The 26,611-nt window shown below is 34.0% G+C and overlaps 7 protein-coding genes across 8 annotated transcripts; 4 read left to right on the top strand and 3 right to left on the bottom strand.

Moving 5' to 3' along the window:
• The first annotated feature begins 4,275 nt into the window (after positions 1-4,275).
• On the top strand, positions 4,276-8,868 carry LOC114414653 (DNA-3-methyladenine glycosylase 1-like). The gene is made up of 2 exons (XM_028378994.1): positions 4,276-5,430; positions 8,368-8,868. The coding sequence occupies exons 1-2, from the start codon at positions 4,400-4,402 to the stop codon at positions 8,390-8,392; spliced, it is 1,056 nt and encodes a 351-aa protein (XP_028234795.1). The 5' UTR covers positions 4,276-4,399; the 3' UTR covers positions 8,393-8,868.
• Positions 8,869-9,767: 899 nt separating this feature from the next.
• On the top strand, positions 9,768-11,663 carry LOC114414099 (long-chain-fatty-acid--AMP ligase FadD26-like). The gene has a single exon (XM_028378451.1). The coding sequence runs from the start codon at positions 9,768-9,770 to the stop codon at positions 11,661-11,663; it is 1,896 nt and encodes a 631-aa protein (XP_028234252.1).
• Positions 11,664-13,311: 1,648 nt separating this feature from the next.
• LOC114414105 (cell surface glycoprotein 1-like) lies at positions 13,312-14,488 on the bottom strand. The gene is made up of 2 exons (XM_028378457.1): positions 14,148-14,488; positions 13,312-13,914 (listed from the first exon to the last, which is right to left on the bottom strand). Exons 1-2 carry the CDS (start codon positions 14,405-14,407, stop codon positions 13,542-13,544), a joined length of 633 nt encoding a protein of 210 aa, XP_028234258.1. The 5' UTR covers positions 14,408-14,488; the 3' UTR covers positions 13,312-13,541.
• A 1,289-nt stretch (positions 14,489-15,777) lies between these two features.
• LOC114414652 (protein RADIALIS-like 6) lies at positions 15,778-17,285 on the bottom strand. The gene is made up of 2 exons (XM_028378993.1): positions 16,852-17,285; positions 15,778-16,044 (listed from the first exon to the last, which is right to left on the bottom strand). Exons 1-2 carry the CDS (start codon positions 17,079-17,081, stop codon positions 16,017-16,019), a joined length of 258 nt encoding a protein of 85 aa, XP_028234794.1. The 5' UTR covers positions 17,082-17,285; the 3' UTR covers positions 15,778-16,016.
• A 2,005-nt stretch (positions 17,286-19,290) lies between these two features.
• Positions 19,291-20,961, bottom strand: LOC114414651 (CBS domain-containing protein CBSX3, mitochondrial-like). Of its 2 annotated transcripts, none has more exons than XM_028378992.1 (6): positions 20,714-20,961; positions 20,208-20,482; positions 20,039-20,117; positions 19,815-19,888; positions 19,669-19,729; positions 19,291-19,577 (listed from the first exon to the last, which is right to left on the bottom strand). In XM_028378992.1, exons 2-6 carry the CDS (start codon positions 20,466-20,468, stop codon positions 19,435-19,437), a joined length of 618 nt encoding a protein of 205 aa, XP_028234793.1. In that variant the 5' UTR covers positions 20,469-20,482; positions 20,714-20,961; the 3' UTR covers positions 19,291-19,434. The 2 variants fall into 2 exon arrangements, with proteins under 2 accessions (XP_028234793.1, XP_028234792.1); XM_028378991.1 differs by having other exon boundaries at positions 20,740-20,959.
• Positions 20,962-21,347: 386 nt separating this feature from the next.
• On the top strand, positions 21,348-22,522 carry LOC114414650 (uncharacterized protein PB18E9.04c-like). The gene has a single exon (XM_028378990.1). The coding sequence runs from the start codon at positions 21,502-21,504 to the stop codon at positions 22,450-22,452; it is 951 nt and encodes a 316-aa protein (XP_028234791.1). The 5' UTR covers positions 21,348-21,501; the 3' UTR covers positions 22,453-22,522.
• Positions 22,523-23,820: 1,298 nt separating this feature from the next.
• On the top strand, positions 23,821-24,924 carry LOC114414649. The gene is made up of 4 exons (XM_028378989.1): positions 23,821-23,947; positions 24,096-24,214; positions 24,322-24,434; positions 24,568-24,924. The coding sequence occupies exons 1-4, from the start codon at positions 23,896-23,898 to the stop codon at positions 24,701-24,703; spliced, it is 420 nt and encodes a 139-aa protein (XP_028234790.1). The 5' UTR covers positions 23,821-23,895; the 3' UTR covers positions 24,704-24,924.
• Positions 24,925-26,611: the final 1,687 nt, after the last annotated feature.

Here is a 26,611-nt window from a genome sequence, read left to right as displayed (position 1 = left end):
TGATCATCACCTTCTGGGAAAGGATGATGTTGTGCATTTTATTATGAAATTATAATATTAGATATCTTTATTTGGGGTGAGAATGATATTTATTTATAGATATTCCTATTTGGGATAAGGAAGAGATTTTAGATATTTTCATCTATGATGAAGAAGGCAGTGAGATATCCCGGAATGAAATATGAGCTCATATATAGACCCTTTGAAGAATATGAGATTCACACTAGTCTCGAGAATAAAAAAATTGAGTTTGGTGATTCTAGAAATCACTAAGTTGTGTCTCATATATTTATTTGCATGCGTTGAAGTGTTGTCGTTTATTTAAATATTTTATTTATTCTAAATTTCATGAATTGTGATTATTTTAACATGATTTTATTGGTGTGTAAATATATACATGTATAATCTTATTTTAAACTCATTGTGAATACCATGGTGGATTTTTTGGATTATCGCACCGAATGTGAACAACACTATTTTTGAATTCCTTAGTTGTTTTATTCATTGGGATTATCATTTTATTATAAGTGTTATTTTTAGAGCTTGAGAAAGAAGTTTTTGAGTTTGAGGAGACTTGAAAACATAATTTTCTTAGTTACATTTATTTTAGCTTGATGAATACTTTAGAATAAGAGCCAAATGGGATCACTTTCATTATATTTTTAGTGTTCATTTAGTTTAGATGCTCATATTTAGAAGATAATATTTTTTCTCATATAAAGACTTATTTATTTTACTTTATTTATTATACATGTAACATCCTTGATTGTCAACTTCTCGACTACTCTCATATTACGACACTTCACGTGGTAACACTTCACTCGACATCCTTGTTGGTCAAAATCTTCCACCGATCAGAATCCTCGGTAGGTAGTTCTTTCTGAAACCTTGAAAATCAACCATGCTTACTTTCAGGATCAATGACTGACCCCACAAATAAACACAAGACTTTTCAGCTTGTTTTGTCCTCACTCATATGTTTTCTAAGAAACTTCCTAAAAGGATACTCATCTCATTACTATTCCAAGCCAAACACGCTTAACTATGAAATTTTTAAGTGATGAGCTATTGAAAAGTAGATGCATCTTGTTTGTATAAGTAGTATTAATTAATTTTTTTAAGTTATCCTCAATTGCACAGTCTCATACCTTTACAACTTCTAGATCTCTCTCATTTTGGTGTGATTCAATCGGGGTGTTACACGCGTCACTGCGAACCACGTCTTGAAGGAGGACATGATGTCGTTTTGGGAGATAAAAAAGGAACCTGAGGTTGAGGATGTTGATTGGGAGGGTGATTGGTTGTCGGAGAAGTTAATAATGGTGCGGTGAGAGATCTAAAAGGGAGATAGGAGGTGCATCCTTAACAGGAGAGAGAATTGGGGAAAAAGAAAGAGGAAAATATCCATGTGTCTAATTTTTAGTGGATACACTTTAGACACTTAGGTTTGGATTCGTCCAAACCTAGCTTTGAGCCAAAAAATAACACATTTTAAATTTGGAAGGAACAAAAATATATAAAAAATTTTGTAGGATGAATCTCAAACATTTCAATACTTTTAACGATGAAAAAATATTTTAACATTTATTTATCATTTCTTGAACTTTTTTTTTCCTATATGCAGTCTTCCCATCATTGCATGTTGGAAGTGTTTGTTTTTTTATTATTAATTTTCTCCATCATTATCATTTATAGTGTATTTGGATGGAGCAATTTAATAAGGAAATTCATTTTTTTAAAGAATTTAAAATGATTCATGATAAAATAGCTTGTTTGGATAGAGTATTTGAAATGAGATTTAATTTTTGGTATTTTTATGAACCATTTTGACTGACTAAAACAATGAGATTTCAAATTCTCTTAAAAAATATAGAATTTGAATTTTTTTTTTCGGAGATGCTTATTCTAACTCACGTTCTTGTTCGCAACTCTTTCTCGCTCGACACTAACAACTACGGATGACCAAAGTTTTTACGGTCGATATCAACATAAGTTGTTTTTCAGTGACGTTGACCGAGATTTTTTCGGTCAGAATTTTTTTGTATGATGTCAACCAAAACTATTTTTTTGCCGATATCGACTAAGAATTTTTTTAGATGATGTTGGTTAGGATTATTTTCTCATTGATGTTGACTAGGATTTTTTCTGCTAACACCAGCTAAGTATTTTTTTACCGACATCAGACATAACTATTTTTAGTCAACATCGACTAGGTTCTTACAGTCGACATCCACTAGAGTTTTTTTGGTCGACATCGACCAAAGCAGTTTTTTAGCCAACATCAGCCAAGGCTATTTTATAGCCGATGTTGGGTAGGGTTTTTTGTCCGACATTGGTCAGGGCTATTTTTTAGCCAACTTCGACTAGGGATTTTTCGGTCAACGTTGACCAATGATGTTTTTCAGTCGACATCAGGTAGGTTCTATTGGTTGGCATTGATCCAGTTATTTTTTAGCCGATATTGGGTAGATTTTTTTGTCAACGCCTGCTAGGATTTTTTAGGCTGACATTGGCTGAAAATAGTCTTGGTCAATGTCGTTTGAAAAAACCCTAGTCGGTGTCGGCCAAACAAACCCCAGCCGACGTTGGTAAAAAAATCTAGTCAACATTGGCTGAAAAATAGACTCAACCAACGTTAGCCAAAAAATAGTCCCGATTGACGTCAACTGACAAATATTTCCAGCATACTTTGACAAAAAAAACTCTATTTAATGTCGAATGAAAAATAGCTTTGATTGATGTTGGTTTAAAAACATTCAGTGGTTATGGTCAGGCAAAATAATCCTACTTAAAATTATCAATATTTTGTATTTACAAATTATTAAAAATTTAAAATATTTTTTAATTAATATTTTAAAACTAGATTGTGTTTATTTTTTTATAAAGTTTAATATTAAAATTTCATTTATTTAAAATATAAAATTGAAATTTTGCATATGAAAAAAATTGAATTAGTTTATCCAAACAAAATATTTTGAAAAATAAAAAAAATTAAAATAAAAATAATTCAAATTATAGACATTCCAAATTTCTTGAAATTTTGAAATTCTTGATCCAAACACAAGATTAAGATATATTAATTCCCTCATTAACCTTCCAAGATTGCTGCTTCGAAACACGACTTGGATTGGTTTTCCTTGTGCATCACAACTAACAACCTACCTTTGTTCTCAACTAGGGTTTCATGTTGGTATTGCTCATGCATTTTTCCAAGCCCATCCACTCCATGAGAGTGACCACTTCTATTGTCATTGTTGTGCTAGAACTTCTGGTAATGTCACCATAAAACTTACTTTCTTATAAAGGAGATGTAAAGTTTGTAAACCTTTATATTCTACATAAAACCAATGATTTTTGAACCATATTTTTCCAATATCAGCTCGTTCAAGATCAATCTCAACACATACTAAAACTAATTTTCCTCTTGATTCATTTGCAATTCTAGCGTCCATTCTAACTAGGTGTCTCACTTCCCGTGACTAAAGCCAAGAGAAGACTTCCTTCACAATACTTCATACCAAGACTTAGAAAATAAATCCAAACTAAACTTCTACCAATTGTAACACCAGAAGAAATAAAATTTGACACCCATGGTCTAACTGTTAGATGATGATAAAAGATCATCCATGGACTCCCATGAAAACTTTTTTTTTTATCTTCTAATAAATCAAACTTCACCATAAAGAAACCATTACCCACACCCATTGCATCAATACCTCCAACAATTCTCTAGATAATTTCCGGTTAGTCTCTTATAGTCAAGTATCCTATAATTTTCTTGAGAAGGTTCACGATGACAACGTCTTTCCACCAAAGCCATAACTCCTGCATCTTCAAACTAAATATTGAAAATATTATTCTTAAGATCAACCCGATCTCTCTATGGCAAAGGATGTTGCGAACCCTTCTAACTTATCACGAAAGAAAAGTTTTGTAAGATTAGATCTTTCTCCTCCATCTGGTGGTTTTGGCGGCGAAGGATTTTGGATGGTTGCACCATTCTCTCCTTTAGGGCACAACATTCGCTTTGAAAAAACTTTCTTAGAAAAATAAAGATTAAAAATATGTTGCTAGTACTCCTTAGTCCTCATACAAAACCATTGAAAAATTGATTTTCGTTTTATGTGAAGGATGGGGCTAGACTATAATAACCCTACTACACAAAATTAACAAAAAAAAAAACAAAAGCCCACCCTACTAGCGCGGACACATTTGACAATGTTGGGCTTCTGAATGCGGGGTTGATTTGGGCCAACAAGAATGTAGAAGTTCACGTGGGAGGTAGCGTGCGACAAAGAAAAGAGAAAAACGCGACGAAGAGTGAAGAGTGAAGAGCAGCGAGGAGGATGAAAGAAAGGCGTTAGAGCAGAGTGAGGCATCATCAGAATCTGAATCTCACATGGGCGAACAGACGCTAGGTCAAGCACAACCCCTCCCCGCCCCCGATGCTGCCACGGCCCACTCCGAACTAAACAATGTCCCTCAGCCGACAACCTCCCCAGCTACGAAAATCCCCCTCCGTCCCCGCAAGATCCGGAAGGTCTCTCCGGACCCCTCCACCTCCGAAGCCCCCATCAAACCCGCCAAACCTGTTGGCCGCAACACCACCTCCAAGGCTGCTCCGCCTCGAGCCCTGACTGTGGTCCCTCGCATAGTGGCTCGCTCACTCTCCTGCGACGGCGAGGTCGAGATCTCGCTCCGCTACCTCCGCAACGCGGACCCCCTCCTCTCCCCTCTGATCGACATTCACCAACCCCCAACCTTCGACAATTTCCACACTCCCTTCCTCGCCCTAACCCGCAGCATCTTGTACCAGCAACTCGCGTTCAAAGCCGGCACCTCCATCTACACGCGCTTCATCGGCCTCTGCGGCGGCGAAAACGGCGTCGTTCCCGAAACAGTTCTCGCCCTTACTCCCCAACAGCTTCGGCAGATTGGGGTTTCGGGGCGGAAGGCCAGTTACCTTCACGATTTGGCCAGGAAGTACCAGAACGGGATACTCTCCGATTCCGCCATTGTGAACATGGATGACAAGTCGCTCTTCACCATGCTTACCATGGTCAATGGCATTGGCTCTTGGTCTGTTCACATGTTCATGATTTTCTCACTCCACAGACCCGATGTTCTCCCCATCAATGACCTTGGTGTCAGGAAAGGGGTTCAGCTTCTCTACAACCTCGAGGACTTGCCGCGGCCCTCGCAGATGGACCAGTTGTGTGACAAGTGGAGGCCTTATCGGTCTGTTGCTTCGTGGTATATGTGGAGATTTGTTGAAGCCAAGGGAACTCCTTCGAGTGCGGTGACGGTAGCGACTGGTGCCGGCTTGCAGCAGCAGCGCCATCACCAGCATCAACAACAGGAGCAACAGCAGCAGCAACACCCTCCACAGCCACAGCTTCTGGATCCCATAAATAGCATGTTTAATCTTGGGTAAGGCATTACTGGTTGCACTACAGTTCATATGTTCGATTTTAGGGTTTATGAATTGATTTTGATGCCCTGGTAGATATCTGTGTTTAGATTAAATGCAAGTGTTCGTATAGCATTTAACTTATGATTCTTTAATTCCTTTTTTACTTTGATTTAAGATGAAATGAATTGTTTATGAAAGCGAGTTATCATAGGCTGATTTCCTATGGAGTAGTGGGTATCTGATATCTATATTGGATATCAAATGTTTCTCAATTGCTTGAGAGTTGTCAGGTGTTTGTCTTTTGTTTAGAAAATGGGAACATGACTTGGTAGAATTACCTGCTCCTGGAACGAGCTAATGTAGTTTTGAAAATATTCAGGAATTCACTTTATTAATTCTCTCTAGATGTGTATCTTTGAATTTATTGGGGCAGACATCCTTTGTGTTATATCTTAATTACACTTGTTGAGTAGTTACTCTTGTAAAGATAGATATGCATTTTCATCTTGTGGAGGCATGCTGTATTTTTTTTTTCTTAAAATTAAATTAGGTAAGGTCTTCATACCTCATGGTTTCATATCACAATTTCTGTGTTTTTTCTTTGTTCAATTTCCATTAAGTTGACAGGTTGCTAAACAGTGTAACTCCTTGAGATATTTTTTGGTGCTTCTTTTCTCTTTCTCCATGATAGTCTATAAGCTTTTTCATCTATCATTTGGAAAAAGCAACCATGATAGTCTATAACTGGCTCTTAAGGGTTGATAACTTTTATGCTCTGTTTGGTATGATAAAATGGTAGGGAAATAAGGAAGAGGGAGAAGAAATAGGCGAGAAAAAGAGGTGTGTTTGGTAGAGGGGAATTGGTGGGAGAAATTTGCAAACCTGCACGGAAATAAACAGTGAACCCACTTATCACTGACAATAATTGATGATTATTTTGTGGCGTTTTTTAGGTGTTTTCCGGCAATTTTAAACCATTGAAAACACATAATTGATTATCAAGACACTATAATCGATTATCATAAAACAAAAATTGATTTTGATAATGTGTTATCACACTTTGATAATTGATTATTTTTATTCTTTTTCTTATTTTTCACTTTCCTATTCTCTTAAATCAAATATCCCTATTTCCACTCTATTTTTCTCACCTATTTCTTGCCTTCCTACCAAACACACCATTTAAGAGTTAATGCCTTTGGCTGATGACACTTTAAAGGAAAAGTGATGTGGAATACCTGATAGCAGAGATGTCGTATGTATGAATTTTGGTATATAGCTATCTCTGTCTAATAAGGAACAAAGCTGTGCCTTTCGTGCATTGGTGATTTATGATAACAAGATACATTCCATGTGATTAATATTCATCCACTTTTGCTTCTCATGTTATCTAGTTTTTTATGCATAGTTTTATATATCTTTTAATCTTGTGATTAAGTAATGATGACGGAGTTAGAAATAGTTTTTCATGCCTTTTGAATCGAGGGAAGAAATCTTGGATGTCTCTCAAACTGTATAGAGTGACTGTATTATATGATGAAGGAAACATTTGCTGGCACTCTCTTGCAGTATCATATATGGATTTAAGAAGTGATGAAAACAAGAATCTTATAGAAAAGCATGCTGTAACATTTAAGATAGGAAATGAGGAAGCAGAATCATAAAGAAAGGCATAAAAAACTTCGTACCCCATTGCCCAGAGGCTCTTCGCTATGCGAAGGTATGGGGGAGGGATGTTGTACGCAGCCTTACCCTTACATATGCAAAGAGGCTGTTTCCGGATTCGAACCCATGACCAACAAGTCACCAAGGCACAACTTTACCGCTGCACCAGAGCTCGCCCTCATAAAGAAAGGCATACTGTAACATTTAAAAATAGAACTGGTACCACCATGACTTCAAGTGATTATAGATACTGCAAGTAAAATTTGATCATGTAAATATGGGATAGTCATTATACGACTTATGGTGTTGGGATTGAAGGAAGTGCTTTGGCAATCAGGCTATCTTCCCATGGAAGAAAATTTATTAAGAGTAGTTCATTGTTGCCATGTTCATATTGAATGGGATGAGTCAACACTCTATATTTCACACAATAGATGATGGAGATCTCGATTTATCGATCAACTTGAATTTAAGGCAAGACTGGTTCCTATGTTTGCATAAATCAGTTTTATTTTTAATAGATAAGGCAGTGAAAATAATGTGATTGCAACTTGAAAGGAGTTGGTGCATAAGAGATGCCCGTGCCCTCTTGTTCAATTGTTTCTCTGCTGCAAGAGTAGTGGTCTCAATTGGAAACTATTATAATTTTCATTCATTAATATGATGTAATCAGTGGACCTTTATGGTAAGTATATTTTTGGATTTTTCATTGGTTCTTCTCACCATATTATGGACATTTGCTTTTCTGCCTGTTAATAGTTAGTATTTAGTTTGGTAGAGTCTGGTAATATTGGATTACTCCCGTGTCTGTTTAGTAGCAAGAAGCGGATTTTCTAATTTGATCCGCCGTCTGAAGATAAACCTCAAAATCTTGCCATAACATCATAAAGACAAAAGAATGACATGAAGTTATTTCTTCCATTGGTTGTTTTGATTTATCGCCTACCTAGGCGTGTATTTTTTTTTAATAAATAATTTTGGAGTAAACTTTTTCATGCTATGTTTTGTCCGTTTGTTTTGGATTATGTTTTATGGTATGGTGTGGTCGTGTTGTACTTGTTTGTGCTTAGTTGGTGCCAACTGCCCAAGTATTTCCTTAAAATTTTGATGTTTAGTTTTTTATAACTATATGCAAAATTCAGTTACTGTGAAGGAGAGGTATGTAAAAATTTCAAGGTATAGTACGTGTCTTTCACTTAGCTTCCTTCTGTTCTACTCTCCATTTTGAAAATTTGTAATTGATTAAGTTGTCTAATAATCTAATCTCTTGTTTTTGTCATACGCTATAGGGCTGCCTGTGCTTGGGGACAATGATCGCTGTCGGAATTTGTATCAGGCTTCGTTAGCAGTCGCTCAGGCGTGAAGTTGCTAAGCCACGCTGTGAAGTGTAATGATAGATCTTAGTACTGAAACTTGGACATTGGGAGCATTGAAGAATTAGTGTATGATGATCGCCTTGTGTTCAATAAAACCAGTGCAAGATTAATAAAGGCCACTCCTTAATTTTTATTTATTTATCAGTAATTGTAGTTGTTGGAGGCCTATTATGTCAAGTCGACATTTAGTATGACAAGACTGATTATAGGAGGGCAGTGCTTCACTGCCTTTGCTGCATGGTAATGTGGTTTGGACTTTTTGGATAATGTAATTAATGTATGGAGTCCTTATCTTGCGTCATGCTTCTGGACGGGCCCTTTGAATTAAGTGAAATTCGCATAATGTAAACGAAAAAGATCGGTAATTCCTATCCGTAATAGAACTTAGGTTCTGGATTTAATATATTTGAGTAATGCAGTTTGCATCCTATGTTTTATTACTTTAAGTTATGTTGTGGTAATTAGTAACACATTAAAAGTAATATTGAGCATTACGCTTTTATCATCTCATGATTTTTTTTATTTGATAATAATAATATTAGTAGCAGTAGTGATCTACTAATAAATAATAAATTATTGGTTTGAGTAATATTGAATTTATTTATTTTAAATAAATTCTTATAGATGAAAAAAATATAATTGAGAGAAAAAATATTATTAAGAATTATCAATTAAATTTTTTAATGTTGGTAGATATTAATAGAAGCTATATTACATTATATGGAACCTTTGTAACACAGACGGAGAAAGTTATATTAATACATTCAATGTTTTTAATTCATCTTCACATTTTTTTCTTCTTATTTTTCTTCATTTCTTATTATATTACTCGCTAAAGTCAGATTAGTAGCTGTAGTAGTAGGGAGTAGTTTACACGAGTTCTTACGTTTGATCTTCTTTGTTGTATAATAAAAGAAAATATTATATCATTTGTTGAATTGATCAATTTCTGTATTTTCTTTTATATCCATACATTACAAAAAATGGAGTCCATGTTTAATATTTTTGTTAATAATATTATCAAGATAAAGTCTGGAGCCGTAGACATGTACATTCACTAGGAGACGACAAGGGAGACAATTAATCCGCCTATAATATAGAAACATTTTCGACAGGACGGCGATGCAATCCGGGGAACAAGTGCATAGCGACGATAGATTCATGTTATTATAGCTGAGGGACACTGGGATATTCTAACCGGATATCCCTTTATTCCTTCTTCTAGTTTTCGTAATCATCTCATTGGAGTTGAATATAAATATGCAAGCGATCATGGCACTAGTTTTCGCAAGCAACACAAGAAACAAACTAAAATGCCATACAAGTACGAGAATTATGACCCCTCATTCCCCGACCAACCCGTGGTTGACTTATACCTCCCAGTTTGGGCCAGGTTACCTGCCTTCAAGTCCAAGCCAGCTTTCATTTGGGCACAAGACTTGCACACCTTCACTGCTCTCACCTACCAACAACTTAACGCCACAGTTGATGTCATCTCCTCTCGACTACTCGCTCCGTTACAACGAGGTGACACTGTTCTTCTTCTTTGCTCTCCTGGACTTGACCTAGTTGAGCTCATCTTTGCGTGTCAAAGAGCTGGTCTTTTGAGCGTTCCCATCATCCCTCCTCACCCTTCTTTTGCTAAAGAAAACTATCACCATCTCATAAGAGCCATTTCGCAGACCAAACCCAAAGCTGCCCTAGCTCACCCTCACTACATATCAAGCATTAGACAATACGTGTCTTCCCCCCACAACAACAAGAAACTTGCTCACATGTTACATAGCATCCACTGGATTTCCGTAGACGAACTCAAACATCATCATGGTGTTGTTACTTTAAATAATCTTGATTCACTGACATACAGTGGTTGCAAAGCGAATGAAGTTTACTTGGTTCAGTACACGTCTGGTGCCACTGGGGTTCCAAAACCCGTGCTTGTCACAGCGGGCTCAGCTGCTCACAACGTTAGAACAGCGAGAAAAGCTTACGATCTTCATCCCAACAGCACAATCGTTTCGTGGCTGCCTCAGTATCATGATTGTGGTCTCATGTTCTTGTTGCTGACCCTTGTATCAGGAGCCACGTGTGTTCTCACTTCCCCAACGGCGTTCATCAAACGCCCCAGACTCTGGCTTGAACTCTTGTCGAAATTCAAGGCCACGTGCACTCCCGTTCCCTCGTTCACATTGCCACTCGTGGTCAAACGAGGAGGAATTCACCAAGGAGCTTCTACTTCATCCATCAACCTTTCAACTTTGAAGAATCTCATAATCATCAACGAGCCCGTCTATAGAGACTCAGTGGAAGAATTTGTTCACACTTTTTCTCCATTTGGGTTAAGCCCTTCTTCTATCTCTCCTTCCTACGGGTTAGCAGAGAATTGCACCTTTGTGTCCACTGCGTGGAGGAGCGTTAATAGTGATCATAATGATAGTGTTGGTGCCTATTATTCTTCAAGCTTCCCAGATTTTCCCACTCACAACAAGCTCTTACCAGTTGCAAGGCTCGAAAACGTGGAAGAGGAAGACGTGGAGATTATGGTTGTTGATGAAGAAACGTTGGAGCCAGCTGAGGATGGTGTTGAAGGAGAAATTTGGGTTGCTTCACCAAGCAACGCTTCTGGGTACCTTGGCCACCCTAGTTTAACAAGAGAAGTGTTTCATGGAAGACTAAGAAACATGATTAGCAAGTGCTTTCTTCGAACTGGGGACAGAGGCATAGTGAAAGGAGAAAAAAGATATCTTTTTGTCACTGGTCGCTGTCAAGACGTTATGGAACTCCGAAATGGTCGAAAGGTTCATCCACATTACATAGAAACTGCGGCTTATAACAGTTGCCCCAAGTTACTGAGAGGAGGTTGTCTTGCAGCGTTTAAAGTTTCATCAACGGTGGTGGTTGTGGCAGAGATGCAGAGGATCGAAAAGGGTATAGAAAAAGGTGTGTTGAAGAGGATTTGCGAGGGAGTTAAAGAAGCTGTTTGGAAGAAAGAGAAGGTGGAGGTTGGATGGGTGGTTTTGGTTGAGAGTGAGTGTGTTCCGAAAACCACTTCTGGGAAATTGATAAGAGGGAAGGCTAAGGAGAAGCTTCTTGCAGGGGAAATGGTGATTCTGATGAAGATGCGGTTTGGAAAAGATGTTACTGTTTTTAAGAGAGCAAAGAAGGTAACTGGTTCAATTTTATTTGCAGAAGCTCGTAGCTCATTATAATAATCTCACTTCTATATGAGATAAGAGAGCACCATATAGGGTGGTGTAATACCTGAAAAGTGTTGATTCTATATATCAGCATATTTTCACTTCTTTATACCTATCAATAAATATAAGAATAATAAAGGTTCTTGGAAAGTTATAAACATGGAGAAACAAGAAAAAAAAAGAAAAAGACATGATTGTAATCTAATATGATAGAAAAAGAGATGTAGATTAAATAATAAGTGTTTAGAGTGATCAAATGTTCACGTATAACTACTGTAAATATAAACCTACACAAACTTTTTCGTTAATTTTTTTTTTTACCTTATATTCTTCTTATATATTTCTCTTTGTTCTTTTGATCTAAATTCTCAAGGGCATTTCCAACAGGATCCTCTCTAGTAAAATCTCATTGTTTATTTATATTTTCTCCCCTTTTTTAATTTCTGTTACATTAACCAATCAACAAGAAGAACCAAGTTAATTTCTTTCTAGCAAATATAAATGTGCCATGTTTAATGCCTAAAAAGAAAATGGACGAAAAGAAAGAAAAATATAGATATTATAAAAGATATGACGTAATAAAGAGTTAAAAGGAATTATACATTAAAAAAATCCAAAAAAAAACGTCATATGTGAATTTATTATTTTTGAAAATTTATAATAAAAAATAAAAAATGATACATTTAAATCCTAACAAAATTAACGCTTTCTTTTTTATTTAATATAATTAAAAATATTAAAAATAAACCATCTATTATGCCCTTTAATTTTTTTTATATATCTTATTTAAATTTAGAAAAGATTAATTACTATTTTGATCTTTATAATTGGAATATTTTGTTTTAGTACTTATAGTTTAAACTTTAAAACATCACATTTTCATCCTTATATAGTTGCAATTTTTTAATACTTTTTTTTTGTCCTCGGCATTAATTTTTGACTAATTAATACTGTTTGAAGAAACATGAACGAAATTAAAAAATAATGGGAAAGTGTGTGTGTGTTTTTCTAATGATGTTAGTTGAATCTTGACGGTAAGGATTAAAAGAATAATAAAAGAAACTAAAAATGAATTTTTTAAATTATATGGAATAAAAAAAGTTATTACAATTATAAGGATCAAAAGCATAACTAAAACTTTAAAATATTTTTTATTAGGTTTTAATTTTAGGATGTTTTATAAATAGATATTTATATATTTATAGTTAGTTTGAAATAATAATTGAGATTTGATACGGAGTATTAAGATTTAAATTTAAATTTAATTCAAATTTAAAAGAGAGATAACTAAATTTAAATAATAGTATTTGAGATAAATAAAAATATTAAAAAAATAACGGAGGATGCTAACTAAATAGTGTTATGAGGAGACTAATTAAGGAATAAAAAGTGATAGTTGATTTTCTATGGAAAAGTGTTACCAATACCTTTTAAAACCTTATTAATAAAAGTAATTCTTAAAAATATTCTCACTTAAAATTAAATAATTAATGTATGATATAAAATTTGATTTAATTTGAAAACTTTGATTCACTTCACAACGATACCGATCGATTCTTTCAAAAGCTACTGCATTTGCTAAAAGGGTCAATTAAAAAACTTGATCATGACAAAAAAAATAATAATATTAACAAACTTCACACATGAAAGTATCATTTATTTCAAGTAGGGACGATATGGAGATAGAAATTAGGCACATTTATTACAATAACTAAGTGATAAAACAAGCTCATTTTTTAGGCACATTTGTTGAAGGGTGACAACAAATTATGAGTGTTGCATTCTAAGTGTGAAAGTAGATATTATCTCCCTCGAAAATAATTTTAAGTGTCAAAGGAATATATATAAATATCTATGTCAATAAAAATCAATTAGTATGGCATTGCCATCTTATGATTCATCATCACTCTCGTCTGCGGGTTCCGCTTCAGGCGTCTCTGTGGGAGGTTCTGATGGAGAGTCATCAAACTCGTCTTCATCATCTGGTTCCTCGGTAGGTGCATTTGTAGGTGTCAATTCATCTTCCTCATCCTCTTCATCTGTAGGCGCTTGTCCAGGTGCATTTGTTGTTGGTGCCAATTCAGGTGCTTCTATTGGTGCACCACTTGCTGGTGCTACCACTGGTGCATTGCTTGGTGCTTCATTGGGCGAATTTAGTGGTGCACCAGCAGGTGAGAAAGAATCATCCGGATCGTCAATGTCATCTACAGGTAAATCTTCTGGTGCTCCAACCGGTGAATCTATGGGGTTGTTGTTTGTTATTCTAATTGTCACAACAATAATTAACCACCCATAATTAGTATAAAATTAAACCAAGTTACACAATTTTAAAACAATGTATTCCATTTAATAATTTCTCTCATTTTAAGAATGATCAAAGATATGTTAGACAAAAAAAAAACAAGCCAAATTGTGTTTTCTATCCTAAATGTATTTGATTTTTTTTAATAAAATATTAAGAGAATAAACAAGGGAGAGTATGGTTTTGATCTTTACTCGTCAGCGTCTAAAAAGTCAGCCAAGGATGAAGCTTCTCCATCATCGGCTTCCTGAGGAGAGTCGTCACCTCCAAAATAATCATTGACAGCTGCTTGGGCAGAAGCAGCACCAAAAGCCATCTGGGCCTTTTTCAAAGAATCTTGAGAGAACCCTCCTTGGTCCAGGAGATCCTTCCAATCTTCTTGGCCCAAAACTGAACATAATGGCAGAGCCAACAACACAAATGCAAATACCAAAACAAATGATATCTTCGCCATTTTATCCTTATTCCCTTTCCCCGGAGTCAAGGATTAATTGCAGAAACAGAAACGCCTTTGACAATTTTGTGAACCAAGGGTGTCAACAAAATGCAACTTTGTTTTATTGGAATCCGTTGTTTTATATATAGTGCAACAACCTTTTTTAATGGGGTTCATACAGGTGTTAAGTACCCGACTCTCGCGTACTAATTTGATATCTTTGGAAATTCAATTTTCCGTTTTCTTTTCGAAGGGTAGGATTTTAGTTTGTCAACAACAAAATCAGTTATCAGCGCTTACGCTGCTATTGCATGGTTCCCTTTCCATACCCTTCATTTGTGGCTTAACTAGTTGTATATATTTAGCCACCGGTTGGTGTTACTGTTGGTTCGCCCTCAATATTATTTTTAGTGCAGAGCTTTACTATAAGCTGCATGTAACGTTAAACTTTTTAAGTCATTTTATTATAAATAAGAATGGTTAATTAGTGTTTTAAGAAGAAGAAAAATGCTAGAATATAATTTTTTTAATTATTAGAAACTATTTATGTCGAATTTTGACTAGAAGCATTGCATTGCAAAATATAATTATAATTAATATATTTTTCGAAATAAGGAATTAATATATTATTATTATTATTATTAAATTATAATTATAATATTTTCTAAATTAGGTGCACAAGAGATTATTATGAAAAGTCAAACTTTCTATTATTATGAATATAATTAGAATAAAATTTAAATACGTTTTTTAGGTAGATAAATAAATAATTTGAAAATGTATGGATTTATTAAGCATGGGTATTTAAATTTTTTTAACTCATTTAAAAAACAGGAGAGACTTTACACGCTCTAAAAGAGAGATGTTAACATGCATGCACACTTTTCTTTTTGTTTCGGTTCTCTCCTTGGAGAACGGTACATGTATCTTGATTTTTTTTTTTATTATCATTTTATTTCAAATCAAAGCTATTGCTCATGAATAACGGAACAATGTTGTTAAAATGACTGGATTGAATTGCTTAGTGAACTTAATGCAAGTTGTATCAATTGAGGCGTAATAAATATAACAAAGTTAAGTGTTACGTTTACTGCTAGAAAATTTTACCTACTATAAACTCTCTCTCTATATATATATTTGGACTTCGGATGAGTTCTCACATCTATAAACCCTTTGTGTGTTTCTTTTGAAATGAATATATGCCAGTAGGTTTTGGTGGATCAACTCTCCTCCATAATATGCGAGCAGAACAAAAATACACATGATAGATGAACTTAACTAATAGAGAAATTCATTTTTTCTGCCATGATATATATTGTAATGGAGGTGTGTTCAGTAAGTATACTTTGTTTAAATTTGAGTCTTTAACTTGTAGCTAAAAACGTAAATAAAACGACGAACAAGTGTTTAATCATTAAATTAAACTTTGAGAAGTTACATTGATAATTGTCTAGGATCGATGATGCCAGCACAGTACTACACACTATTTTTTATTTTTTATTTGGCAAAGTTACATTACATGATATTTCTTGCAAATTACAATTGGGTGAATATAAGGGGACATACTAACATAATGGCACATGCTTTTGTCGAAACTAGCAACTCCACAGTTCGAATAGTCTTTGCCTCATCGGAGACTTAGATCCCTCATTCGCCTGCTTAAGAAAAATAGGCTTATTCAGAATAAGAATGGGACAAAATCAGTATTTTAAGATGTGTATATAAATATAAGTGGATGACAAACTGCATGTGCCAGAAAACTACATCCAATGATTTCAGGTGATTTATCCCCGAGGGAAAAAAGACAAATGTCGATGCATGAACCAATGATTTTATTACCAATAGCATATTGACAGGTTGATAATTATTAATTATATAAGCACCAAGACGGACATTATCCAAACCAATAGATCTCGGGTGCATGTGATTTGAAACTTGATGGATTAAATTTCACGTGGACTCTGTTTATAATAATAATAAATAAATAAAAAATGGTTTCTTGGGATGCTATGAAAATTTCTTGAATTGTTAATTGCTCTGTAAGGTAATCAGAAATAGCATGTATATCGGAGGACATGACGTTGTCATCATCGTGAAAGCTCTAAAACTAGAAAAGCAAGAATTATTTTAAAACGGGAAAACTAATGAAATTGGCAATGCAGATGGAAGGGTTCTCCCAAATTTAGAAGGTATATATCTCTTTCAAAACACCTCTTAACGAGTTTTGGTTTTTGCAATAAAAGTGATTTCCTCTTCTCTAATACATGTGGGGAATAATAGATGATAACACACAAATTCGTTGAAACTTGGAAGTATGCATTTTTATTTTCTGGATTAGGTACATAACATAACACACATTCTAATAAGTTGATAGCTAGTACTTGCTCCACTAAAACCTTGCACATGGCAAGTAATGCATGTTATGTACAAAGTTTTACACATGATTGTTAGCCATTAATTACCTTTGCTCATTGTGAATCTGCCTTTCGTTACCTCTGTAGCTGGGAAGTGGGATTTGATCACGCTCTATTCGAATGACATCTTCCTGGAGGATCTCATAGTGCATTTTCACCTCTTGTACGGACTTTCCACCCACGGCGTTGGCCACATGTTGCCACCGATTTGGGTCATCAGGCCCATGAACCGCAAGAGCATCCTCAAAACGTCTATTCTCTTCTCGTGTCCAACCCATGCTATGTACCTAAATATGTAATTAGTGAACACACAAGCAAGTATCACAAAAAGAACAAAAGATAGTGAGAGTGAGAGTGAGAGTGTGAGTCTAGCTCCTTAAATAAGAGTGAGTCAAGTCATAAAATGGGGGTTGTGCAAGTTGGCGAATAGTTTTTATGGATTCAACAAGATATGATATGATTCTCTTCCCTCGCAAAATGGTTCCCAATCCAAGGGGGTCATGTAACCTTTCCATTTCTTCGGATTTGATCCCCTCACACTCACAGTTATAAACCTATGAGTCTATGTATGACCTTTAAGCCTGTATTATCAGCATTAGTAGAATTTCTTCAGATAGTGGCGGTGGGGATTAGATACCAATTCCCACTGCTATAGAGATATATATTCGCTAACAATATATACGGAAAAGCTAGCTAATATATTCTGCTTCTTTCTTTCTAATAAGATAGATGTGGAATAATAATCGGTCCTTTTGCAACTTGTAAGAAGTAATATACTTTCTCCATCACCATTAATATACTATTTTACATACGAAATCGAGAATAATGTCCAGTGCGAGCGCTCTGCTCGATCATCTATGGATTGTATTGCTTTGTAGCGTGATCAAAAGTATAGGAGATAAAAGTATAATACCAAAACTCTTATAAGTAGTCGTAAAAAAATTAAAGCTCATAAAAACATTCTAAAAATAACTTTTAAAAACACTTTCTCGTTATAAAAAAAATCTTAAAAATGTTCCTTCACCTTTTGTTTTTTTAATCCATTTTATAAAATTATTTAGAAAGAACTAATGTTGAAAAAAAAATGCTTGGTTACATGATTTTGAAAATAGATTAAAAATAGTTGTTACGTTAATAGTAAAATTGAGCTGAGAAATCAAAGTCTCATAAGCGAGAAATTAATAGCTCGTAATTGGGAGAACATATTCAAAATTTAGATTTTGTTACAAAATATATATTTAGTAAACTGGGTTATTATTTACATATTTCTCAGTAAAAAAAAAATAAACGAGTTTTGAAAACCTCTAAAACCTATTTTTGTATAAGATAATTTATAATTTATAATTAATTTTACACTGATAATATATTAAAACTAATTTCTCTTAGGAATGGGATGGTAAGGAACAATTTGAATAAATTTATAAATTGAAACTTGGTAATTACAAACATACAAGTACTTAATGCATCATTAATATGAGCCGTACCGCATAGAATCTGTTCGATGCCGCCACAGCCACTACACTCACTATATATACTCCTGCAGTTTGGGGATACTGCCCCCATGCTGAAAGGGATTGCTTTCTGTCACTAATGGACCCGATGATGACATATTTTTATGCCAAAAATGTGCTTGACTTCACAGCATCACGAATCTAGATCTTTAATCTTTTGGACAGTTCTAGTTTAAGAATCTTTATCGTTCAATTCTGTAAACAGAATAGGCGAAGAAGCTTCTCCATCAAACATGGTTCAAACATATTCGGGCGGCAGGGTGAAAATATTATGTTTTTGAGAATTTAGATTTATGTGATACCAGGCCAACATAAAAAATACAATCAAATTGAAATAAAAAATAGATTTTATTTATTTGTTTTTTTTAACTTGAACCAATTCAACATAAAAAAATTGATACTGTAAGATCCATTGTATTTACCTAAATAATAATGATTTATTTAATGAGATAATTCGTATTAGATTAGAAAATCTTAAACTAGTTAATAATTCAATCAACTATTTCTTAAGCATTTTAATTTGACTCTTCGAACTTAATTTTTTCCTTCTACTTTTATCTTTTACTACTTTTTATTTTGATTTTCTTATGATCTTTTTTTTTCTTGCTGCATTAATGATCTTATTTAATGTTACCAACTATTTTAATTTGATCATGTAATTTTACCTTAAATCCAAAATCCGAAGTAATTCAATCAATGAATACCCATACATTTTGCATATGGTGAAAATGTGTGTGTGTTTTTAATTTTTGTTTTATTAGGGCTAGATAGAAATCCCAATGTTAGTGTGGCGTGATGACTAACAGATTCATACTAAGGCTTGGGACTGAGGGAAAAGGGGAAAGAGAATATTGAATATCATTTTTCAACTGACTTAGTGTCACAGCTCGAATGTTACATGTTTTGGTGTGAATGGAGATTATCAACTTTATAATTTATAATTTACGTTTTCGGAAAAGATTTTCTTCTAAAAAAATAAAAGGAAACTTATTCACCTGTTACTAGCAATTTATAAAATATAATCAAATTCAATCTATTATGAAATATAAAGGTGTATTCTGTTTTGGTACATGAATTTCGTTCGTGTCATCAAATCCGTATCCATGCTTGAATTCTTTTGCTAATAGTATTGTCCTCTGATGTAGTCATTGAGTCGCTTCAATTCTCCACTCTGCTGCTCCATCACTGCTCGAACCACATCTACAATGGAAATCATACCAACTATTTTCCCATCTATAACCGGAACATGCCGGATATGATTCTCTGCAAGAAAAGGTTCACATTTGACCCTCAAGCTTTGTGGCAAACGATTAAAAGAAGGAACACTTAATGCCAATTGGAAAATTACTCTAACCTGTCATAATTTTCATTGCTTTAAGAATGTTGGTGTCAGAGGTCACCGTTATCAGGTTATTCTGTTCACAAGTAATCTCATTATACACAGAGAAAACGCAAGATTAGGCTGTTAAATATAATTGAAATAAGAGAGCATAAAATAACCTCATCAGTCATTATTTGACCAACTTGTGTGTGTAAGGGAGATCTTCCTTGTGCAACTATTTTTTTCAAGCAGTCTGTTTTAACATGCATGCATCCAACAAAGTGGTTCAGTTTAGCTCACTGAGCCAAAAAAATGTTTTAATTTTGGTTTGCAAAATTGCAATAGTAATGAATTTTCTATCATAACTAATTAAAGGGTATTAATTGGAAGGAACCACATCTACCTCTTTCTGTGACAATCCCTGCTATGTGCTGCCCCTCTGGCTTTAGTACCACCAATGATCCAATGTTATTATCAGCCATCTGAAAATCTTATACCATGTTGATCTTAGTTAAGAAATCTTAAGAAAGTTAATTACGGTGAATGATTTTGAACAAATTGAACCATCTTACATTCTTCATTGCATTTACAACAGCATCATCAGCTCGGCACCAAAGCCAGGAACCAACATTTTCTTCCCCTTTTGTCATTAGTACCTCTGACACTGTCACGTTCTCCAATCCTTTCTGCTGCATGCGTGGAGAGAACGTGACACATCCAAAATTTGAATATATTTTGTTTAGGTTAAGGATTCCATTCCCTTGGAATCGTTGAAATATTGCGCCCCTTGGAGGGTTTTGGCGAAGTCGCAGTATTCTGTAGACTCCTAGCATTTGTTATTCTAGTTCTGTTCGATCAAAATAAACATCAGTGTTTGCTAATGTATAACAACAAACTACCATCATTATTCAACAACAAAGTACCATTGTTCTACTTATAGAGAACTATTGGGAGGACTAATGATTTAATTTTAATCCATAAAAGACCTAATTCAACAGTATTTTCATTTCGTAAAAATGTTAGATGTTCTTCATTACTGAGAAATTAAATAACAAAAATTCAGGGTTTCGTGTTTTACCCCCTCAAGTGTAGGATTCTACATACCCTGATGTTGCTGCTAATTGATTGGTAGTTTGGTTCTGTTTTAGCAGTGGCGAAGGTATATGGAACTATCCCCATGTTTGGTTTTTCATATAACCTCAAAAGTAGCTTGGTGCCATCCTTTACTTTATGACTGTATCTTGTATTTGAATTCTTTTCTTAACGGAGAATATGAAGAAAGGAACTTTATAGTTGCTTAAACATGGAATTGCCGACCCTTTGGATCATATGTTCTTGGCATTCATTTGGCTAACATTATAGACTTACGGATGATTATTTTAAGTTTAGTTCCATACATTCCATGACAAACTCAATGAAATCAATTTATTAACACGTGGATGAATGACTAAAACCATTAATTCAGTAAGCTTCAAAGAGGTCAAGAATATGCTGGGAATTTCTTTCATGAGAAGTGAAAGAAATTACTTCCGTACGCCACAAGATAAGAATGGTTTGTAAACGTTTCTTTGATGAAAACATAAATCTCTAAGTCTAAGCAAAGCACAAATAAAGAAGTTTCCAAGGAAATCAGCGTGAACTGAAAAGCTTGGGAATAAAAACTGGTTAGTCAACCAAAATTCTAATAGAAGTACTCAAATGCATCCAAGGTTCTTAGGTCTGTATATATAGACAACCAGTGCAATCTGAGGTTTTTATGTTAAACCAAAATAGAAAACCTTTTATATCCGGTGAAAAAAAAACTCATTCTCTTGTGACACCAGATATTAATCATAATTCATATCTATTCTATTATATCCATCATCCATGCTACGGAAAAAGCAACAATGTGGTTTTAGGATCCCTTGGATCTCAGGTCCTTCCACCACTGAATCTCATTCTCCTCCTCCAAAACAAAAATCAAAATCTCTTTCCACTCATCGACCACCATTTCGTCCTCATGGAATAGCCTCTACCCCACAACAACCTCCACCTCTTCCTCCTAATGGAACCTCAAAAACAAAACCTCAACAAGTGTCAAATTCTCTTCCATCGCATTCACCAGCACCTTCAGTGATCATTGACTCCCCAGTGTCTTTTCAGCCAGAATCCCCTTCTACACCTACAGAGCCAAATGTGAAGGAATTGGAGTTGGATAGCACTCCTACTCAGAATTCCAATGGCAACAACATGGAGAGAAAGATGATGTTTGCCACGTCGACTCCTAGCGGGAAAGACATCAAAGTTGTGCCACCAGCCTCAGCATCAGCAACCATATCATTATCCACCAATGATGATATTTCAGCTCTGAATCCAACACTGAACGTGGATGACAAAACAGTAAGTGTGGTAACTCTGGCTGGTGACAACAGAGGAGTGACAATGCACGTGGCGGGTTCTCACTCAACTAGGCCCAAACCTGAAGGGAAGAAGAGCGCGTCCACCGAGAAAGATGAAGCGGGGAAGACATACGTAAACAGTAACATTCAGAGCATCAACAATTCGATCATGTCGAACGGTTCCATCAATGGAAGAGACCCTGGTGTTCGTGTTATTCTCCCCCAACAACCGTGTTTGGAAAAACCTAAGGCTGAAGTTAGCATTAACCGCGCAGAGATGGTGCCTTACCGGCCTGTGGTTCGAAGACGATGCCTCAGGGGACTTTTCCATGAACCCAGTGACTCTGAACCTGATAACCCTGACAAGCCTCGTCGTCATGGTTGCAAGTTTAGATGCGGAGACATTGATACAAAGGATAAGGAAACTGTAACAAAATAAAGAACAACATAGTCTTATTTACTTCATTACCTGAGACATTATATACCAGGGTTTTTGTTTTGATGTTTTATGCCAATAACTTCAAAAACTGTTTTTTTTTTTTTTTTGTTAATTACTATTGTCAAATCAGTGCTTCAGAAAGAGAGAGATGAAGCGCTTTCAAATAAGAAAACACAAGGAATGTCATAATTTGAATGGAAAAACTTTCAATTGATTTATAATTTACCCTGCCTAAGAACGTACTATTTAATCACTAGAAAATAAAGGAGAAAAAAAATCATGACAAGAAATTGATAAGCAAGAAAACCACATGAGAAAACACACATCTTATAATTGTAGGAGAATCTTATAAAATACTAATACAACACCATAAATACATTATCTTAGATTATCAATAAGAATTTTAGAAATTATATTAAAACTCATAATTTTCTTATTTAAATGACAATAGATAACCAGTGATTTGATATTTATTAACATTACTCATTTAAATCTATATCATCTTATTTAAATGTCTAATTAATTCACTTAATTTGATCTCATAACATAAAACTCACTAATAATAAATTTATAATATTAACCCATTATTGAAATAAAAAAATCCAACAACAAAAACGGCAGATCCTCATGTAGGGTCTTCCAGCAATCAAAGGCTAATTTTAAAGTATAAGTGCTCTTTTCTAGCAAGAAACATTTTAAATTTCACAAGACAAACGGTTAAAACATGCAACGAATCTTTGATTATAAAATGTAGTTAGATTTTTTTTTTTTAATTTCTTAACCAGTCTTGATACTCGTTTTATAATTGTGGACTGTACTAGTTAAATTAAGATTCTCTGGTTGAGATATTTTAAAATGTAATCATGTTAAAATTTTAAAAAGAAATCTTTACAACAAGTATAATGATCCTATCGATCGGTTTAATCAGGTGACTAGCATGACGACGTGATATTTGAATACTGATAGTCTAGGAAGGAGAAAAAAAAATACACGTTTTCACGGGACCTGCTTCAGCTGGATCCGTTTACTTGTTCAATGGGTAGAGGGAAAATATTGGTACAGCTAAAGCTGGGGTGATGTCGCCGCCTTGTTTTCGAAACTGTGTGCTGCATGAAACTAAAGCCTAAATTATCCATTATTTATTTGTGCCCAAACTAGAGGCAGGATCTTTTCGATCGTTATCATAACATATCATTCTCATCAGTGTTATCACTTTGCACCCAAAACTTTTGGATGTGACACATTGCTAATGGTCATCACAAATAAATATAAATAAAACTTGCCAAGAGATAAGAACAAATTAGAGAAACAAGGCGGAGCTTCGTCACTACACTACACCAGCACACACACACATATATATATAGCTTATACTGCTTTGTTCATAAGGCATTGGAGTTGTGTGAATAGTTTATTACGATATAAAGAAAGAAATTTAGCAACGTAATGGGTTCTCTTATGGCAGGATGGGACTCTCTGACCTTGGATCCTGAATCAGGTACAGATAATTAGTTAGTACTAGTGTTATTACTTATTACGACTTACTTATTATGCTATACGCTTATATATGCTTCACCCTTTGGTCGAGTTGAAATAATAAAACACTGGCGTGATTTCTGATGAGGGAATTTTTTTTACTGCTGCAGCTACAATTGAGAGGAATCGATCTCTCACCAAAGAGGAAATTAATGCTTTCTGGAAAACAAAGAAGGAGGCCGAGTTAGAACACCTCAAAGCTCTTTCCAAATTATCTGAGACTATTCGGGTTTGACTTTGAAATTAACATCTCTACAGATTTCACCTCTGCATTTTATCAAGAAAAAAGGTTGTAAGTTGTAACATATTTCGCTGTTTATTATGGATATTGGACAGGCCCGCAAATGCGAGTATTCAGAAAATTCTCACAGGTCAAGTACCGCGACCGTGGCCTTAGGCATGGATGGTGACAAAAAAAGTTTGGAGAATCTTATCAAGAAAAATTGCTGGTAAATTAAATTAGATATTGTATTATTGTAATTGCACAATTGGTCAATTGTTGATGAATTCCTTTAAATATAATTTGGATTAGATGTATATGTAATTAATATATATTTTAGCAAATGCTTGGGGTGAGTGCAGGTGGACCAAGAGCAGCTGGGCATTTCTGAATGAACCGCCAGTTATAGAAGCTGCTTCCAACAAGTATGCTTCACAGTTTCAAGTGGCCAACTTGGGATCAACGAAATTTAACCCCGGAGATGGAATTAGTGCTTGATAATTGATATTAGTCTTTCTCACGTCACCCTGCATAGTTCATAGAATCATAGATTCATAGTTGGTGTCTATATGTATAAATTAAGGCTTCTATTTTGTCGCACACAATTCTGCATAAGAACTGTATTTCTGGTTTCTTTGAAAAGGGTTCAAATTTTCTGAACAGATTTGTATGAGAAAATGTTCAACTGGTTTGACTTTGAGCTTTAGTGCGCAGTGTTCTATTTGTCTACTTTCTAATCCTAAGCTTGTAAATCATTTTGATAACGTTGAAAATTGGTTGGTCAAAATGCTTTTGTAGTATTGACTTTATTGAATTTAACAAAACCACGGTGACAGCGTAAAAGTCTTTTGAGTTTAAAAACTTTCTAGATTGTGAATCAATAAAAATTATTATTAGTATAACTTTCAAAAATTCTTTTATTAATGATAATAAACTATTACTATACATTAGTTGCAATTATAAATCCTTTAAAAAAATTTCAATTATAAAAAAATTTACACGATCAATGCAAAATTATTTATCCCAAGTTTTTTACATTCTTATTTTATAAAACAAATCATCCACCGTCAATCCGTTATCACCGCCGTCACGTGGTTATTCTTATTTTCATTAATGGGAAAATTAAAATTGGACATATAATATATTAAAGTATATTAGAGAATATATTATTGATACATTTCTTCAATTAATAAAACTAAAATACTCCAATCGATAGCATCTCAAACATAGAAAATTATAATCTGATTTCCCGTTATCTCTTTAAGAGCTGCATAGTATATAATAACAGTCAGCAAATACAAATGAGTAAAAACAAATGACACTGTAGCAAAATAGATAAAGAAAACCGATAATCCACTTTTATGGTGATCATCAAAAGAATTTTGAACTCTCTAGAAAAAATTAATAAAATTCGATGTGGATGGCGGTAATAAAAAAAGTTAGTATTTGCCGCTTTCATGCTAAAACGTTCTAATCCTCAGCTTATCATTGACTTCCCGAGCTAGTATTTGCCGCGCAATTGCATTCATGCTAAAATAATTCAGTGGTTGGAGTGTTTTGACAAATATATCATATGAAAATATAAAATTTAGTCTCTAAAAGTATAAAAAGTGTGACAAATATATCTGATCATTAGCTTTCATCTGTTATCATCAATAAAATAGTTTACGTGACACAGAGAAATGAATTTGTTATTGAAATAATTGTCATTGTGATCATCTCTAATTATCAGCATAGGGATATATTTGTCATATAATATATTTTTTTTACTTTTTGTCTTCTCTCTACTGAAAAATATGTCTCCTAAAAACAAAAATATAAATTTTAGTCACCAAAATTATAAAAATGTGACAAATATATCCGGAATTAATAATAGATTGTGACTAATTATTTATACTTTTGAAAAATTTATAATTATTGTAACAAAATTCTAGGAGAGTTATATCACATTGATAAGTGTATGTTTCTATTATATAATTTTTAAGTTTCATCAACGGTTGAGACATGTATGAAATATTATCAATGGAAGTGAATTTTTATTGTTTTGGTGAATTCTTCGTACTTTTCTTCAATTACAAAAAAAAAAATCAATCCTTTGGTTGTTAATTCATGAATAAATGCTATCAACACAAAAAAAATTACTATAAAATGATAAAAAAAATTATTGTTTATGTTTAATCAAACATTGTTTATTTAATTTTTTTTTATAATTTTTCATAATAAAATATGAATATGTATTAGTATATGTAATAACATCAAATTATAAATTATAATAAAAGTTTGTTGATTTTTAATTTTTTTTTAAATTATACACAATTATTTTTTTATTGACTCATCATTTAAAAAATCACAACCTTAAAAAAAATCATTCCAAAGGAGGTGAGTATTTTTTACAAATTAAAAGTG

The sequence above is a fragment of the Glycine soja genome, chromosome 6 (genome assembly GCF_004193775.1).
Source record: "Glycine soja cultivar W05 chromosome 6, ASM419377v2, whole genome shotgun sequence".
Taxonomy (NCBI): domain Eukaryota; kingdom Viridiplantae; phylum Streptophyta; class Magnoliopsida; order Fabales; family Fabaceae; genus Glycine; species Glycine soja.
Note: the sequence above shows the minus strand (reverse complement) of the source record. Positions and strands in the feature narration are given on the sequence as shown.